Source organism: Budorcas taxicolor, chromosome 11 (genome assembly GCF_023091745.1).
Source record: "Budorcas taxicolor isolate Tak-1 chromosome 11, Takin1.1, whole genome shotgun sequence".
NCBI lineage: Eukaryota > Metazoa > Chordata > Mammalia > Artiodactyla > Bovidae > Budorcas > Budorcas taxicolor.
Window position 1 is genome coordinate 128,247,670 of NC_068920.1, and position 19,024 is coordinate 128,266,693.

Sequence of the window (19,024 nt, forward strand, 5' to 3'; positions counted from 1 at the left end):
TCCCGCCCGGATTCCCCTTCGGAGTCGGTCTGTCTGTCGGTCCTCCCTCCCCCATCTCTCCCTCCCTCCACTCCCCGCTGGAGCTCCTCGCGGGGTGCCAGGCACAGCCTCGGATTCCTCCCTCCCCGCAGCTCGAGTCAGTTTCCCTCGCGGCGGCGGCGGCGGCGGCGCGGGGAGCATCTCGGCGGCCACCGCGCTTCTCGGGCTGGAGCGGTTGTCCAGCTTGGCGGCCCCTCGGCCCTCGCCTGCCGCGCCTCGGGGCACCGCGTGGTCCCCCCTTCTGCTCGCTCCTCTCCCGAGCGGGCGCGGCGCCTGGCAGGCTCCCGCCGGACCTCCTCCGCTCCAGATCCCGGGGCTAGCGCTCGCGGGAGCAGGGTACTCTCCAGGACACCTGCCCCGCCGACCCTGACCGCCAGGGGGTGCCCCCGGGGCGCAGTGACGCCAAGAGGAAGGCAAGCGGGACCATGCGGCGCCTGAGTCGCCGCCTGGTGCTGCCGATCTTCGGGGTGCTCTGGATCACCGTGTTGCTGTTCTTCTGGGTAACCAAAAAGAAGTTGGAGGTTCCGACCGGACCCGAAGTGCAGACCCCCAAGGTACGGGGTTTGGCTGCGCGCCAAGCGCGGGGCAGTGGCTGGCAGGAGGGCGCGCAGCTCGCGCGCGGGGTTTGCGGGCTCCCGGGAAGCCAGGGCGGGGGTCTGGGTGCTGCGAGCAGGTAACCCGGCGCCGGATGCGGCTACAGTGTGATATTTCTGGATTTTACAAAAGCCCAGGGGGCATCCCCGGCCCCGCGCTGTGTGGAAGTGGGAGTGGGTGTGGGTGGCGGGCGCGCGCTGGCTTGCGGAGCGGGGCTCTTAACTTGGGTACAGCTGGCCTGGGTCCCGGGGCGGCGGGGGCGCAGCGGTCGAGCCGCCCGGGGGTTGGTGGTCCGTGGACGCTGCGAGATAGTAGGTGGTGGGGGTCGGGTGGCAGGGCCGGCCGGCGCTTGGCGCCCGAGAGAAGTCTGGCGGCCGCGCTGACCTCCTTCCTTCCCGCAGCTGCCAGGCCGGAGCAGGGGAGGCCGGAGGCCCGGGGGTGCTCCGCGCGCGCCTGTGCGGCGCGGGCGAGCGCCCTGCAGCGTCCCGGGCGGCTGCCGCCCGGGCCCACCCAGCCTGTCGCAACCCTTGCTTTATAATTGTCCTCGATCTCTTCAGCTGCATTGGAAGTTGAAATGAATGTGCCCTGAACATCACTAAAGAGCCTGTAAAAACAGACGCCTTGGTATTGGTGGGGAGTTGGGAAAATGAGAGTCTAAGTGGCTTTTCCAACTCCTGCCCAGGCGGTTCATCTGAGCGGAGCCACTGGGCTCTCCCTGCAGGCTCAGTCTTACCTTTACTCAGAGCCCCCATTTCTCGGTCTCTTCTTCCACAGACCTGGCCGTGGGACAACAGAAGGGAGCCTCAGGGGGGTTTCCTGACCAGCCAGGCAACATTTATGAACAGGGTCCAGAGAGGTCGTCCAGTAACTGTGAAAGAGCCCTTGGAGAAGCTTATGGTCCCAAGCAGGAGACTGAAAATAATGGGGAGAAAGGGGAGTAAGTACAGTGCAGAGGACCGACTAGGTGCCAGGTACATGTGGGTGCTTCATAGTTGTAGGAGTTGGGTGGGATTCTCCTTATTCCATAGATTAGGAAACTGATTCAGTCTTGCCCTAGGAGCTACTGATTTGAACTCAGACCTCCGATATTCAGGATCTTTCCACTATATCAAGTTGCCTCTGAGATTGCCTTTTAACTGTCTTTGGGCACTTACATTCTGAAATCTTGGCAATGCTCGATTGAATTCCCCAAGCATTTATTGATGATCTGCTGTGTGCCAGGCAGTGTGCTAGCTGCTGTGGGTACAGAGATGCAGAACCTATTCTCTGCGGACAGGGGATTTGCTCAGGAATGGACCAGGACCATACAGTGTGCACTAGGTGTCATGGGGCCCTGGGGACTTAATGGAGGAGGAGGAGGAGGGCACAGGGAACTGAGTAGAGAGGGAAGAACAGTAGGTTTGGCTCTAGGTAGGGAGGGCATTCCTGGTAGAGGTTAATTGCACCAAACAGGCCGAGAGGAATGACACAGCATGCTGGGTAAGTTTGGCACAATTTGATTGTCAAAGCATGTGGCTGATGGCGGGGATGAAGTTGGGGGTAATGTGTAAGAGTCCTGTTGGGTAGCACCTTGAGGGTTCCAAGGGGCCTTGAGGCTGCACTAAGCAGGGGAGTGACAAGGTCAGATGGATGCCTTCCAATAGCCTTCATCACACTGGATCGATTTTCTCACTCACTTCAGACCCGCCCATAGATATGGGGAGCTTTTCCTCTTTTTCCCTGGGTGGTTCTGCTCCTTGTGATGCAGTTAATGATGCCTGCGGGGACATGAACTCTGTTTTGCGTTGAACTTCATTACCTTAAGCTTGCTTATTCTAGTTTACTCCAGGGAGCTGAGACCAGAGATCAGTTTCTTCCTTTGTGGGCTTTGTTGTTCTTCCTTACCTGCTTCTTCTCATCCCGCCGTGCGTTGAGCACACATTTATCCAGTGCAGCCACAGGCCAGGCTCTGTGCTGGGTTTGGGCATTGCTATGAGGAGCACACTCTGCCTCTGCCATCTGCGGGTGGCTCTCACAACTTCCTGGCTGAGGCAGAATTGCAAACCAATGAGTAGTGGGATGGAGTGGGGGCAGTGGTCTAATGTCAGCTATAGTGCTGTGCAGTCATGGAACAGGGGTCTCCTACTTTTGACCACTTGCTCTTTGTCTTAACATCTTCTCCCCCCCCCCCCATTTTCTGTCTCCTTTATAACCATGAATTCTTTAGACTTTAACAATCTTGATACTTTTTATTGTTGGTCACCCTTTCTTGTTAGTCTATTTCTTCTTTCTCTTTTTCACCTGTATTACGACTTTGTGTGTCTACTTATATATGTAGTGTATATTCGTGGGTGTATTTTGTGTCTAGTGGATGAGCACCCCTCTGTATCTTGGTGCGTACGTATCTGAGGGGAGGGATGGAGAGACAGAGAGAGGTCCTTCTCAGGGCCACAACAGTTGTTCCCATCACTGATCTATCAGGAAATTTGCATGTTGGGTCCCAAGGAGTGCAGTAGGATTCCAAACCTGACTCCATGTCAGAACCACCTAAGAGAGTTCGTTTAATATACATGTTTTTATATTTACTGCAGAGATTATGATTCTGTGGGTTTTGGTAGAAGGTCCTAGAATCAGTATATATATATGTATTTTTTTACAAGGGCCCCACGTGAATCTGAAGTAGCCTACTGATGGATGGTTTTGGAAGCTAGATGAAGAATAGCAAGTCTTTGGGGTTTTTTTTGTGATTCAGTGGGCCCCGTGTAAATATGGCCAAATAATTTCCTTCTTCTTGAGTTCCTGGTGGTCCAAGCTTGTGTGAGCATGTGCATTCATGTGAAATAACAATAGCTAGCATTTGCATTGGATTTTACAAATTCACAAAGTCCGTTTCACATGTATTAGCTCATTTAAGCTTCACAATGACCACAAACAATAAGGCAGATCATACTTTAATGCACATGAGATTGAGTAATGAGGTTAAACAATTGGCCCAAGATAGCAGGGCTATAATTAAGTGGCATCATCAGCACAAGAATGGAATTGGATCATCCTGGCAACCACCCGTACCCTGTGCTCCTTCCTTACCACAAGCCACTTGGATGCCTGGGTCTTTGCTAGGGGATGATGGGGTGAGGTCAGGGATGTTTATAGCTGCACGGTGCCCAGCTACTTTCCAAGCACTTCATGACTCATCTCTAGGTGCTGGTCTTTGTGGAACTCCAGGGAGGTTGGTGCAATCTGTGGGGAAACCATCTCAGAGGGAATCCTGCCCTGCCCATGGAGGAAGCCATCTGGGGCCGAGGAAGCGCTTCTGGCTGGACAGAGTGAACCCTGCTGGCAGGCTGCAGCGTCATTGGGTGGTTGCAGCACCCTTGGTCTAGGAATCATTTGCCAGGGCAGAGATTGTTTCCTCAACAGTAAGAATTATCCAAGGACAGTTGTCTATTGTAGGGCAAAAAATTTGGTTGTTTGGTGAGTTCAGTATCCCAGGTTTCTCTAGACAATGCTTCTGCCCAGTCCTGGGGAGAGAGAGCTCTTGCCTTGTATGTGTCTGAAGCCATGGGGACTCTGCCTAGGGCTCTTCCCAGTGTGGTAGAGGGGTCAGTTTATTTTCCAAAGCAAGAGCAGTGGGCTCCCTTCCCTCTGAAATATTTAGAGAAGTTGAAATGGTGGAGGGATTGGACAGGAGAGGGCTGCAGCCAGGGCTCCTTGGCTGGGGACTTCCCAGCTTGTCCATTCCATGCAGCCAGTTGCCTTTGCTGGGGACTAGGACCTAACTCTCTTCCTCAGTGTTAGGACATATCCTCACTCACCTGGCAGTGGGATCTCCAAAGTGGGCCTGATAATAAAATAAAACCTATGCCCCGTCACAATCCAAGTGATACGGAGAAGCCAGACTGCACCCTTGGTTTAAGAAAATTAATTGGATTTTTTTCTTAGTTTCAAGAAGGGCTGTTTTATTAATAGCTCAAATAAAGATTTCTTTAAGTTTGACTTTTCGATGTTGATTTGATTTTTATGGGGATTCCCACCCCCAAATTCAGCAAAGCTCTAATTCCTAATTGAAAATCATGTAACAAGCTTGATGCTTTCATTTAAACAGGATTTTAGCAATAAGTACTGTACCACTAAAAAAAAAAGACAGAAAAATGTTTCCATTTCTTCTCTCCTCTATCATTTGTTTGCCATTTGGAGAATTATACAATAACTGACAGAATTTTTTTTTTTTAAACAGCAAATTTTTCTCTTATTTTCAAGAAACTAAATTTAGGCCAGGGGCTTGCTGCTGCTGCTGCTGCTGCTAAGTCGCTTCAGTTGTGTCTGACTCTGTGCAACCCCATAGACGGCAGCCCACCAGGCTCCCCTGTTCTTTGGATTTTCCAGGCAACAGTGGAGTCGGGTGCCATTGCCTTTTCTGAGGCCAGGGGCTTAGGGCTTAGTAAAAGAAGAATTTGAGACCTGAGGGTACTTTTGGAGGAAGGTATTGGAAATGTAAAGGCTTTGAGTAAAGTGCCTCAGGCCATGTAAATGTATTTGTGCTGTGCTAGAAATATGGCAAACACTGTCAGAAAGGAGCTTGTTTTCTGTAATATTTGCATACTGCACATGCCTTAAGTATATGGCACTGTTATTGTATTCCTCATTTATTAGATAATTTCTTCCACACACACGCAAAAATTCATCAGTTTTAGAGAGAGAGGCCCTAATAATCCGCTGAAGCTCTGTGGGCATATTTTGGATTCTGTTCAGGGAATTTCAACTCTGGCACAACCAGAAACAGCCCGTTTTCAGATGAACCTTCATCCTTCGTGAACATTCGTGCCTGTGTGTGCTGGTGCCCATGCTGGGCACTGTGCTGATTTCCCATCTAAGGCAATTCCTGGAGAAGGTGGTGGGGATGATGCTGCCTTCGAGGCCCAGATGTGGCTACTGTGAGAAGTTGGGAAATATGAGACTAGCAGATTAGAACTCCAGGTATTCAAGAAATAGCATGCCTTGCTTTCTAGATATTAACAAGCTTAAAGCAAAACAAAACAAACCACCGCCCCTACCCCCAACCTCCCAAAAAAGAAACCAAACCCTGAGCTCCCCTTGTACTCCTCTCTTGCCTTGATCAGCCCCATCACGCTGGTGGGAATTTCTCTTCCCTGGGTCATTTTTGGCCTGCCTGGGGTTGTATCCTTGTCCCAGCTGGTATTCTCCCCCAGGCCACATCCCAGGGACCTACAGATCTATTTTAAGGGAATCTCTTTGGGTCAGTCTGGGGACATCTCTCTCCCTCTCTGTCCCTAAACCCTTGTTCTCCTAAGTTGCCTTGTGCTTTTGGAAACAAAGACCAGGAATCCCTGTCTCAAGATTTCCCAGAGGCCCAGAATGATACTTGCTGCAATCAGAGAAGACACAGGGACAAAACCAGAAAGGAAGGAGAAATTAATGTCCCTGTCACAAGCTTCCCCAGCCTGTCTAGAGACTACCCTTTTCCAAGGTTGCTCGTCTGTTTGTATCATTTAAAAGTGCTAATCTCCACTCATAAGAGGTCATTTATTAGCTCAACAGGGACAGAATGAGGTTGCCCTTGGCTGGTGCCTAAGGCCCAGGATCTTTACGGGGCCAGGTTCACATGGCATCTCATCTGCTTCCTCTGCCTGCACCCTTTCCCACACCTCTCCCATCCCAAATTTCCAAAAGAGTCTTATGCATTATCAGGCACCCAGGAACAAATTTTGAAATTGAAGAAATGTTTTTCTGTGCCTCTGTTTACTTTCTAACATTTACAGTTATGTCATTCTTCCAGAGCATTTCCAAGTCCCTGATGTATTTTTCGGAAAAGGAATCTGAATTAGAAAGTAGGGACAAACCCACAGCTCCCCTCTCTGGGGGCGTCTGTGAACCCTGGTATGACTTTTACACATTCCACTTGAGATCAGTGTTATAGACCCGCCATCTGTTTGGGGAAGTGAGTCCCTACAGCTGGCTGCTGCCTCTTCCCACTTGCCCGCAGGGACCCGGAGCTGGGTAGTTGGCCTTCCTCCTTGTCTGGACCTCAAAGACTCAAACTGTGAACCAGGGTTGGAAAATGGAGACCCCAGCCCTCTCGTGGCAGCTCCCATCATGTCATAGTCAAGTGTGGGTTTGCCTTCTGGTTTTTCTAATACACCTGGCAGCCCAGGTGTCTCTTTCTGCCATTGGTGGTGCCAGGCATCACTCAGATAGTCTTTTCTGGGCTCAGTCTCATCATCTGTGAAATGGGAGCAGCACGCTACAGCCCTATCTATCCATCTCCCACTTGCCTTGCCAGCAGTCTGAGTCATTTTGCGTTACTTGTGAATAACTCTGAAGTGAAACCTCATGGCTTTAAATAATTATACCACGGATACCCTGAGTCTATTACTTATCTTTTAATTATTTTACCAGAAACGCTAGATTAACCAAACACTAAATCAGTTTCTGAGTCCTGAGATGTTGAGCTGATTAAGAAAGAACCCCTTTGGGACAGTGAAAAGCACGCGCATGCACACTCACGTGTACACTGGCACCCTGGGGAATTCTGCAGAAGCTCCTGAAATTTGCTGGCTCTGGCATTTTGGTATTTGAGGATAAATGGCCTGAAATGACCTTCTGGGGCAGCAGCCTTTCCATTCGGTAGCAGCTGCCGCCATCGCAGGACCTAATGGACACTAGGAAGCTGATGGCAAGAGGAAGGAAGATACGTCTACAGTGAGAGGAAGGTATATATGCCTCCCAGGGAGTCCTCTTTCCTCCTGCTTTCCTTTCCATCACTTCTCTCCTCCCTTCATCACATTCTTTCTCCTTCTCTTACTCACATTTTCTGGGAAGCAAGAGGGCCCTGGAGCAGAGAGGCACAGGGCACTTGGTTAGGAGTCCCAGAAAGAAGTCTGGAGGCCTGGGAGCCTAGTACCTCTTGCAGGCTCCGACCAAGGTCAGGAGCGGCTTGCCTAGCTGCTGGTCTGGACGCAAAGGCAGTTCTTTCCAAAGGAGGGACGTGGCTTCTCTGGCCACCCTGAGCCATTCTGCTCAGACGCCCTATATCAGCACAAGCCCTCTTGGCTGGAATTAAGGGGCCAGTGGACCACTGCCTCCAGACAATGCCGATTTCAAGTACAGAGTCTCTGCTACCTACCATTTCCCAGAAACAAGATTAGGCACTTAAAAAAATAATTAAATTCTCCTCATATCACTTGTCTTCTTAACTGTGAGCGCTACAGAGATCTTTCAAGGAAATATAGGGGCCAGCAGCACAGGCACTTGTTCCTGCCACTGGATCTGAGTGCCCAGCCAAAGACAGCCACCACCCAGCTGCCTCTTTCTAACGATCACGTTGTTTGAACCCAGTTTGCATCGCATTCACGGCCAGGAGAGCATGAGGAACATCTCCAGGCTGGGTAGGACCGGCCCATCTTGACACGCTCTTTCCCAAGAGGCAATCAGTCCCTTGCCTCAGTCGTCACTAAGGTTTGGAAATTAGGATGTTTTTCCCTCTAATGGCCCAGGCTGGGGATTTATGTAGCTCCTGTTGTTCCTCTGAGAGCACTCTAATCGTTAATTTCCCCCCATCCCTAGCCACAGAGAAACTGAGCCGATCAATATTTATGCTCCCATCACTTGCAGCTGCAATGTGTAGGCATCGTGGAGGCCAAACTCCTTGATGGTCGTTGAGAAATTAGCTGGCATTCGTGTTTCAGGCTCATTGTTTTCTAGGATCTCTGGGAGATCAGACCACGTGGTCCATGGATTAATTAAGCCACCCAGATAATTGGCTGTTAATAGACGGGCAGTTGATAGCTGCCAGCTGAGTGCTGAATTGACAAGTCCTGATTGTGGTGGGCTGGTGGTCTTCACCTGCAGAGGGACTGCTCAAAGTCCTGAATGATTAACGGTGAATCAGAAACTGGAGGCTAAGAGAGACCTTCCTCCCTCCTTTTTGTGTGATGTTACAGAGTTTACAGAGCATTTTTATTCACAAATGCCTCCTTTGATTCTTCCTGCAACCACGTGTGGTGGGTGTTATTGTTACCCTCGTTCTCTGAAGTAGGATGAAAACTGAGGTTACAATAGGGAGGAGACAGGTAAGCTCGCCCAACCGTTGCATGGCCTTGAACTCACTCTTCTGACTGTAAAGCCTGTGCTGTTTCTAGCATGGCTATGCTCAATGTCCGGCTAGCTTCCTTTTCCAGGGGAAGTGGCAGTTCTTTTATATGTGTATGTGCTTTGTGTATATTTTCATCTGGACAAAAAGCTCATGCTCTTGCTGAAAAATGATCTCTACCTCTGATAAAACACCAGCATTGCCTTTCTGCACGTAAAGGGGAATGGTGGGTCAGGTTAAGGGAACTCCACAACCTGTCTCTGAAGGGCCACCAGGACTTTGTGTTTTCTCCCAGGACAGGCCAAGTTTAACTCAGTCTCAGACCCAACAGAAACATGCTGCAGGTGATTTGGGGAAGATCCTGGGCTGGACTGGCAGACTCGTGATCCTGGGAGAAGTGGAGAGAGGCTTTCGTGCCCCTTCAGTCCTGTTGTCGGTACTGGCTCTGTCTTTCTATTAGTGACCACCCCCCACCCCAAACCCCCACCCAAGATTGGCAAGGTTTGACAGCAGGAAATGAAGCTCTGCTGTCATTCAGGAGGCTGCTCAACTCAGAAGTCAATGGGATCCTGCAATTAAGACGGAAACTGTTGATCTGTATCCGTTTCGTGATGAATGTGGTTCTTAAACAATCAGAAGCAATTCTCCTCTAAGAGGAAAAAATGTCATTTGAAAGAATCTAAGACATACATCCTATTTGAAATGTGAGGCATGTAAATGGGGGAGTGACTCCAGGGAAGTGACTTTGGAAGGTACCCAGCATCACCGGAGAGAGCCTCACGGCTCAAAGATAGAGGGCGCCCTGCCTGCGTCCTGCTCTTCAGCCTTGAAGGGCCACGGTTCAGCCATTTGGTGGCTGCTTTGGGGATTGGGTGTGAGTAAGGGATTTGCTGCCCATGTATATGCTTAAAGTTATGACATCCTGGTATTTTTGTCTGCAATTCTGGTGAGCTACTAGAGAGCTCATGGTAATGCTTTTGTGATGTGGCCTGAATGTCACAGTCTGTATTGCAGGATCCTGAGCAGAAACATGACTTTTCCACTCTTGTGCATTTCTGCAGCGCATGGCAACATTAATGGGGACAATATTTTTTAAGGATATGCTTGGAGTAAGAATGAAAGGAAACATAAACCTAGAGAACTCTGGTATTTTCCCTCTTTGCTCAAAAGTCCTGATGGTTTTCTAATCATTTGTTTAATTCTGGATCAGATAAACTCTCTGTAATTTTCCCTGCCTCTCTTAACACTGAGATTATGGCTTTTGCTTCAGGTTTTAGCTTTTCTGCTAAAACGAACGCCTTGCATTCCAATTAAAGTCAGCACTTTTTTCTGTAAAGGGTCAGAGACAGTAAGTCCCCTATATACAAACAAGTTCCATTCTGAGAGCACATTCCTAAGTCCAGTTTGATTGCTAAGTCCAACAAAGTTGGCCTAGGTACCCAACTAACATAATCAGCTATATAGTATTGTACTATAATAGGTTTATAATAGTTTTCACATAAATAATACATAAAAAACAAAAAAATAAAACATTTTTAATTTGGAGAAGGAGATGACAACCCACTCCACTATTCTTGCCTGGAGGATCCCATGGACAGAGGAGCCTGGCAGGGGTCCTCTGGGGTCACAGGAATCAGACACAACTTAGCGACCAAAGAGACAGAGAGTCTTACAGTACAGTACTTTGAAAAGCACAGTATATAACAACTGGCATACAGAGGCTGGCATCGAATGACCAGGCAAGAAGATTTACTGGCTGGAGGAGGGAGAGGAGGTGAGAGAAGGTAGAGCTGAAGGACCGTCAGCAATAGGAGACAGAGGGCAAGCTGTCATTTCACTCATGCCTGACATTGATGGAATGCACGTTTGCATCTTTGAAAGTTTGCAATTTGAAGGTTCATATGTTGGAGGTGTACTCAATCTTTTTTTTTTTTTTTAGATTGTATGGTTTCTGTTGTAACTATTTGACTCTGATATTGTGGAGTGAAAGACATTATGTAAATGAAATGAGTGTGGCTGTGTTCCAGTAAAACTTTATTTATGGGCCCTGAAATTTGAGTTTCATGTAGTTTTCCCATCTCATGAAATACATCTCTTTTGGTGTGATTGTCAAAGATTTACAAATGTAAAAGCCATTCTTAGTTTGCAGGGTGTCCTAAGACAGGTGGCAGGCCAGATTTGGCCTTCAGGCTGTGGAAAGAAAGTGAAAGTGCTCAGTTGTGTCCAACTCTTTGCGGCCCCATGGACTGTAGAGTCCATGGAATTCTCCAGGCCAGAATACTGGAGACGGTAGCCTTTCCCTTCTCCAGGGGATCTTCCCAACCCAGGGATCGAACCCAGGTCTCCCGCACTGGAGGAGGATTTTTTACCAGCTGAGCGACCAGGGAAGCCCAAGAATACTGGAGTGGGTAGCCTCTCCCTTCCCCAGTGGATCTTCCCGACTGATGAATTGGCTGTGGAATTCTACTTAGAGCACAAGAACAGGCCAAACTAATCTGTGGTGTTTGAAGTCAGCTTCATGGTGACCCTTGGTTGGCCTCAGTGACCAGAAGGGAATCTGTGGGGCGGGGGAGAGCGGGGAGGGCGCGTTTGGGGAATTGGTGCCCTGTTAGTTTCTTGATCTGGGTGCTTGTAACTTGAGTATGTTCGCTTTGTGGAAATTCACTGAATGCTTGCTCTTTTCTGTTTGCATATGCCACCTCAATAAGGCCTTCGAAAAGAAAAGAATGAACTGAGTGGGTGGCTTCTGACTCTGGGTATTAGCACCTCCTTTGAGGTCAGGGTGCAGACGTTTTCATTCTTCTTGTAGCCACTGGCTTCTGTTTCTGAACAGAGAACTGTCTTGATAGATCTTCCCAATTTCCCAATTTCTACTCCCTTTTACATACAGGGAGATGTTTCACAGCTAGTGTGGTACAGGTACCAGTCACCCGAAATACCATACCTGGAAGAGTTAACCTTTTAGTTGCTGAATCATAGGAAGATGGATAAGGGAGGGGAATTCTAAAGGAGACCCAGGCAATGGGGACTGCCAGTAGGAATTCGGCTGTTGGAGCTGCTCCATAGTGAATCTGGGCTGAAATCTACCTTTTTATGGTTAAGATGTGGAGGCTTAGTTATATTTGTTGTTGGTTAGTTGCTCAGTCCTGTCCAACTCTTTGCGACCCCATGGGCAGCCTAGCAGCCCGCTGGGCTTCTCTGTCCATGTGATTTCCCAGGCAAGAATACGGGAGTGGCCAGGATCTTCCTGACCCAGGGATTGAACCTGTGTCTCCCGCATTGGGAGGTGGATTCTATAGCATCGAACCACCAGGGAAGCCCTACTTACAGTGATGGAATTATATGGCATAAGCTACTGGCCTGTAGAAAACCAGCTTTCCCCGTCAGCCCCCACCCAGCAAAAGAGCAGAGTGCTAAGAACCTGAGCTCCTGTGCATGCCAGGTGCTTCCTGTGTCAGACATCTGTCCTCCTGACAGCCCTATACAGTAGGCGTCGGTAGTTTTGTTCTTCAGGTGAGCAACATCAAGGCTTAGGGAAGTTAAGTGACTTTCCCAAGGTCATGCCACTTACCAGTGAAGGAAGTGGATTCCAACCCAGATCTGTCTGGCTCCAGAACCACCTCTTCCCACTTCACCATGCTCACCCCGGCTTCTTTCTCTCCCCTCACAGTCACACCAAATCTGGTCTCCTGAAAGAGATGCTGAATATATTTTCCCCTTAGCAACCTGTCATTATAGCTGGCCTTTGTTCTGCTTCCTAGAATTACACACATCTTGTTGAGACCAGAAGCTATTGAATGAAATAGTGTATATCAGAAGCTATCTCTTCCAGGACAAGTCATTTTAAAACAACAGGCAAGGAGAAACTTTACAACACTTTCAAAGAGAAATATACTGTGCTTTCAGCTTTGTTTGCTATCCCCTGTGAACATGTCCAACCTATAGAGGACTGGAGATGTTTCTGGTCCAAGGGTTAAACTTTAAAAAAGGATGTCTTCAAGCTGTCACATTCTTGAGAGTGTGAAGGAGCTTTTGGTATGCCTCCAGACTGATTTAAGAGGGGATGGCTTGGACTTAATCAACAGATGCTGAAAATGCAAAGGCTGTCGTGAATGGAAAACAACCCCTCCCCCACAGCACCCCTCGGAGAGGAATAGTCCTGTATTCAGCATAATAGCACCAATTATTTGGTTGTTTGTACTGAGGAGTTGAAAGCTATCATGTGCCGGGAAAATACTCAGCATGGAGCAGTAATTATGGATCAGCTGATAATAAAGGATACTCTGGATTGACTACTAATTAGATTATTAGCACCAAAAACAAATACCTGCTATTAACCATGAATAAGCCACATTTATGATATTTCCTACTTTTAAATATATATTCCTTTTTATAATGTGCAATTTCCTTTCTTCCCTTTCTGTGCCAAGACTTCCCATTTTCCCCAGTCATAATAAGCATCGTTGTCTGCTCAGCTGTGACCAAGTGGTTTTCTTGTTTCCTTCCGGTCTCCAAAGGGGTTGAGAATGCTGACAAATTGAGTGTCACATATCAGACCCTATGTGAGACATGTTAGGTGTTTTCAGGGGAGAAGTCAGGGTTATTCCAGAGCAGGATCCAGGTCTTTCCCAAGGGGCACAACGTCTTTATAAGGGGTAAGGGGATGTACAGGCTTCCCTAGTGGCTCAGATGGTAAAGAATCCGCCTGCAATGTGGGAGACCTGAGCTTGATCCCTGGGTTGAGAAGATCCCTGGAGAAAGGAATGGCTACACACTCCAGTATTCTTGCCTGAAGAACTCCATGGACAGAGAGCCTGGTGGGCTACAGTCCACGGGGTCACAAAGAGTCAGACACGACTGAGCGACTTTACTTTCACACTTTCTTTTCACAAGGGATTGTACATTTTTCCCTGTCAAATATGTGCTGGAGTTAATTGCCAAAGAAATGACCCAGTTGCTTTTTTTTGGCACTTTGAGGTTTGGTCCTTGTCTTCCCGATCTGAGGAGATGGAATGGGCATTTGGGTGCTTTGAGTGTCTGCTCCCACCCTCCCCAGCAAGTAAGCCATCTTCCTACAAGTAGGTTGACAATGCATTCCCAGTAGAATGAGATTCTAGCTATCTTGTGCCCAGGGCAGATGTGTGTTCTGTGGGTAGGACCATGTGGGAGGAGCCCTCGGGAGCACCCTGGGATGTCTGCAGGGAGCAGCTGGCTATGGTAGGAGTCAGAGGGCAGCTCTGGCCATGCCCTCAATAAGTGGTGAAAGTGACTGTCAGGAGTCCTGCAGGAAGTGCTGGTGATGGAACTTGTTTGTGACCACCATTATAAGCTAGGAGGGAGAAGCTTCCTTGGGGAGAGGGTGAACAGCTGCCTATCAGGAGAAATGCAAGTTGCTCTATCTGTGTTCAGTGTTTGTTCTTTCCAAGGCCTACCACAAGACAGGCAGGTGAGATTTAGCTGGTACTTCCCAGTACAGTCATACTTGATGTTTAAGACTGGCACTTTTCTGATTAAACAGTGTCTGAGCCATAGAGATTGTTCAGATGTTCTCTTTTGAATATTTTCTCTGGATGATGTATTGATTACTCTTATTTTACCAGTGAAGAACTTGAGGTTTTATAGCATCCAGTGGGAACTTGCCTAAGTCTACAGAGCTCATAAGTGTTGGAGCCAAGACAGGTCTGGTTGATGCAGGGGTGCCAGTGAAGGAGTCAGCAAGTGAGAAAGACAATGATCTCCTTGAAGGAGTTGAGCACCCATTCATCATGGGGAGAGAGGCTTGTCAAACAGGGGGAGACAGAGTGGGCCAGTTCCCCTACACCAGGCCATGGGGTCAAGCTCATCTGTTCATCCAGCAAACCTATATGGGCATTGCTGGGTGTGAAGTGCTATGCAGGGTGTGGGAGATAACTGAGCCTGGTTCTGCCTGCCTTGCCCTGGATGAATTCTTAGAGAATAGTAGAGTGCGGCCCTGTGGCCCCCAGCTGGTGCCTGGCTATTTCTGTCTCTTGAGCCCTGACTCCTTCTTGGACTTTAAGGAGTGTTGCTTTATTCCTGGAAAGATAGAACTGTGGCCCTGGGATGGCTGTTTAATGGTGAAAGGGGCTGCAAGATGGCTGGAAGTCTTTTCTGTCTTTTGAGTTAAAATGGGATGTAAGGCCGAGGGAAATGGAGAGAATCTTTACACGGGTTCGCCAGATAGAAGTTTGAGACAATTGCTTTTGAATTTACTAGCAGTTGTTCTGCAAGGTTGAATTTCTTCCCCTGATCATGTCAGTCTGCTGTTAGCTCAGAAAACTGTGGTTGAAGTTTAATCTCCTCCTTAAAGCTCTTTCACTAAAACAGGAACCTGTTATTCCACAGGGCCTCTTATTAGAAGTAGAAGGATTTAGGGCGGCCTTTTAAAGTCAGGTCAGTGAGTTTTGAAGAAGTCCATTTGCCAGGACCCACTTGTCCCCAAAGTGTCTGGTTTTTGAAAAGCACAGCACTAGTGGAAGGATAATGGAAAAGGAAAACCAGTCTCGGGATAGAAAAATAGGCTAACTGAGCAACCCACTTTAACTTAGTCAAGGATGCCTATTGTGGCTTTTATACTGTTTTGGATACTGTAGACCAGGGTTGGCCCATGGGCCAAATTCAGACCCCACCTCCTCCTCTGCTTAGTCTGTGGGCTAAGAATGTTTTTTAAAAAATATTTTTAGTGGTTGGAAAAAAAAACTAGAAAGAAAAATATTTTGTGACACATGAACATTATCTGAAATTCAAATTTCAGTGTCCATAAATATAGTCTTATGGGAACTATCACCCTCAATTATGTGTTGTCTGTGGCTGCTCTCACCTGCCTGTGGGTGGCAGAGATGATAGCTGAGATGGAGACTAGGTGGGCCACGAAGCTGAAATTTTTACTGTCTTTTTAGGAAAAGTTTGCTAATCCCTGCCTTAGACCTTTGCTTCTCAAAGTGTGTTTTGGTGGTATTTTGGTAGAAACGCAGTTTCTCGGGCCACTCCACAGCTACTGATTGAAAATCTGCATCTTAACAAGATGCTCAAGTGGTATCTGGGCGATTAGCCTTTGAGAAGCCCTGTATCAGATGACAACACTCTTGCTCACAAAAAGCTAGTGTGAATCATACTTCATGGACTGGGGTCTGGAGTCGGTGCCACATTTCCCTATTTATTGAATTCAGCCTGATTCTGACCTCCCATTCCCCTGGGTTGAAGTGGGGATTCCACATCTATCACAGGTTCACAAGGGTCGAGAAGGCTTCCTCATTGCCTGGTGACATGGGGAGAGCCTGGACCCTTTTAGTATCCTAGCCATGTCTGTAACATCATCATTTTACTGCTCTCGAGCTGGTGGGTTCCTTGTGATGCGGGGAGCCTGGAACCCCAGGCCCAGCCTCCCTCAGGGCATCACACAGCCATTCCTCTTGGACGTTGCTGTCCCTGGGGTACCCACCACTTTCAGGACTGGCTACCTTTGTTATCTTGCCAAGCTGGAGGAATCCCCTTTTTCCATCACCTTCTGGGCTACTCATTCTTTCAACATACCTAAGCTTTTATGTACCATTTCCCTGGGAGGGAGGGAGTGTCCTGTCCGGGTTATATGCTGAGGTTGGGGGCTGGTAGGGGCTGGGGTGAGAGTGAGTGGGTGGAATGCAGTGAGGACGGATGCAAATGAGGATCCTGCTACATTACTCCACCACCGTAGTGTATTAGGGTGCAGGTAGGGGACATGGCCAGCACAACGCAGTGGCAAACCTAGGATATCTTCCTGCAGAACAAGAAGAAATTCTGAAGGAATTTAGAGAAAGGGCGATTGTGTGGGTGGCAGGAGTGGAGAAGTTCTTCCTAAGTTAGTGGGACTCAGCAAGAGTGGCCAGAGGTCCACGCAAACCAGGAGCAGCCCAGATGGCGGAGGAGTCTGAAAATAAAGCCATTTGCTTATTTTTGTTCTCAGATGTGAATGTGTATGAAAGGAAATGGATCTCTTCAGTTGGGAATGTTTTAGTCTACTCACTGGGGACTTTGTTCAAGAAATGTTTTTAATTTAAGAATTTTTAACTGCTTGGAGTACATCAATTGCTCTTAAAGGGGCAATTCCTTGAAACTTGAACATGGCATTCCCTTTCTCTTACTCCCTGGCCTAAATGAGAGCTGCTGTGTTCTGTATTTCTCGTCAAGGCTGATTCTGGTTTTTCTTGACCACCTATTTTCATCTTTAGTTCATGTAGCTGCTCTTGGAGAAACGCCTCATGGAACCGTCATCTTTTCCATCTTGAATGAGGTCTTGGCAGGGCCATGGCCAAAAGTTGCCTAGAATAGTGACGTCTTCTGAGTTCAGAAGACCTGAGTCTATATGTATTCATTGATGGATCAAGGAGTGAAGACATCCTAGCTGGTGTTACCAGGAGGATGGATTGAGATCAAGGCCAGGGAGATTTCATTCTTCTTATATATACCAGGTAACCCAAAGGCTGATGCCTTCCCTGCTGGCATTTGATGAAATGTATGGCTAGTCCACTGTAATTCTCTCCAGATTATCTTCTTGGGAAACTAGACTAGGGGAGGACCTACCCAGTGGACATGTGATGTGCCAAATTTTAAAAAAAAGGATTCAAACTTTTGTCCATAGTAGCATCCTGTTTTGTTAAAAGCAAGATCAGTTCAGTCCAGTAACTCAGTCGTGTCCAACTCTTTGTGACCCCGTGGACTGCAGCATGCCAGGCTTCCCTGACCATCACCAACCCCCAGAGCTTGCTCAAACTCATGTCCATCGAGTCGGTGATGCCATCCAACCATCTCACCCTTTGTTGTCCCCTTCTCCTCCTGCCCTCAATCTTTCCCAGCATCAGGGTCTTTTCCAGTGAGTCAGTTCTCATCAGGTGGCCAAACAATTGGAGTTTCAGCTTCAGCATCAGTCCTTCCAATGAATATTCAGGACTGATTTCCTTTGTATAGACTGGTTTGATCTCCTTGCAGTCCAAGGCGCTCTCAAGAGTCTTCTCCAACAGCACAGTTCAAAAGCAAGAAATCTATTGAAAAAATTTTAAAACGTCAAAGTGGGTGATTTACATAAGTGGGTATTGTCTATGTTGTATTTCTCATTGTGAAAGTGTTAGTAACTCAGTCGTGTCCAACTCTTTGTGACCCCATGGACTGTAGCCTGCCAGGCTCCTCTGTCCTTGGTTCTCCAGGCAAGAATGCTGGAGTGGGTTGCTGTTTCCTTCCCCAGGGGACCTTCCCACCCAGGGACTGAACCCGGGTCTCCTGTGTTGCAGGTGAATTCTTTACCATCTGAGCCACCAGGGGGGCCCACGTATTTCTCATTGCTGTCTATTAATTGATTGATTAATTTAGGTTTATCTTCTCCCTAATGCCCTCCACTCACCTCCCGTCCACTTTAAAATAAGCAAACGAACAACTTGGATACAAGAGAGTTCCAGAAAAACATCTATTTCTGCTTTATTGACATGCCAAAGCCTTTGACTGTGTGGATCACAATAAACTGTGGAAAATTCTGAGAGATGGGAATATCAGATCACCTGACCTGCCTCTTAGAGAGAGAAACCTGTATACAGGTCAGGAAGCAACAGTTAGAACTGGACAGACTGGTTCCAAATAGGCAAAGGAGTACATCAAGGTTGTATATTGTCACCCTGTTTATTTAACTTATATGCAGAGTATATCATGAGAAACGCTGGGCTGGAGGAAGCACAAGCTGGAATCAAGATTGCAGGGAGAAATATCAATAACCTCAGACATGCAGATGACACCACCCTTATGGCAGAAAGTGAAGAAGAACTAAAGAGCCTCTTGATGAAAGTGAAAGAGGAGAGCGAAAAGGTTGGCTTAAGGTCCAACCTTCAGAAAACTAAGATCATGGCATCCGGTCCCATCACTTCCTGACAGATAGATGGGGAAACAGTGGAAACAGTGGCTGACTTTGTTTTTCTGGGCTCCAAAATCACTGCAGATGGTGATTGCAGCCAAGAAATTAAAAGATGGTGACCAACCTAGACAGCATACTAAAAAGCAGAGACATTACTTTGCCAACAAAGGTCCATCTAGTCAAGGCTATGGTTTTTCCAGTAGTCGTGTATGGATGTGAGGGTTGGACGATAAAGAAAGCTGAGTGCCAAAGAATTGATGCTTTTGAACTGTGGTGTTGGAGAAGACTCTTGAGAGTCCCTTGGACTGCAAGGAGATCAGTCCTGGGTGTTCGCTGGAAGGACTGATGTTGAAGCTGAAGCTCCAATACTTTGGCCACCTGATGTGAAGAGCTGACTCATTTGAAAAGAC

The 19,024-nt window shown here is 47.9% G+C and overlaps 1 protein-coding gene across 1 annotated transcript in view; it reads left to right on the forward strand.

Moving 5' to 3' along the window:
* Positions 1-464: 464 nt before the first annotated feature.
* GALNT14 (polypeptide N-acetylgalactosaminyltransferase 14) overlaps positions 465-19,024 on the forward strand; it is a 219,477-nt gene continuing 200,917 nt past the window's right edge. The window contains exon 1 of the mRNA XM_052648605.1: positions 465-593. Within this exon, the coding sequence (XP_052504565.1) occupies positions 465-593 (129 nt within the window). The remainder of the gene's footprint in view (positions 594-19,024) is intronic.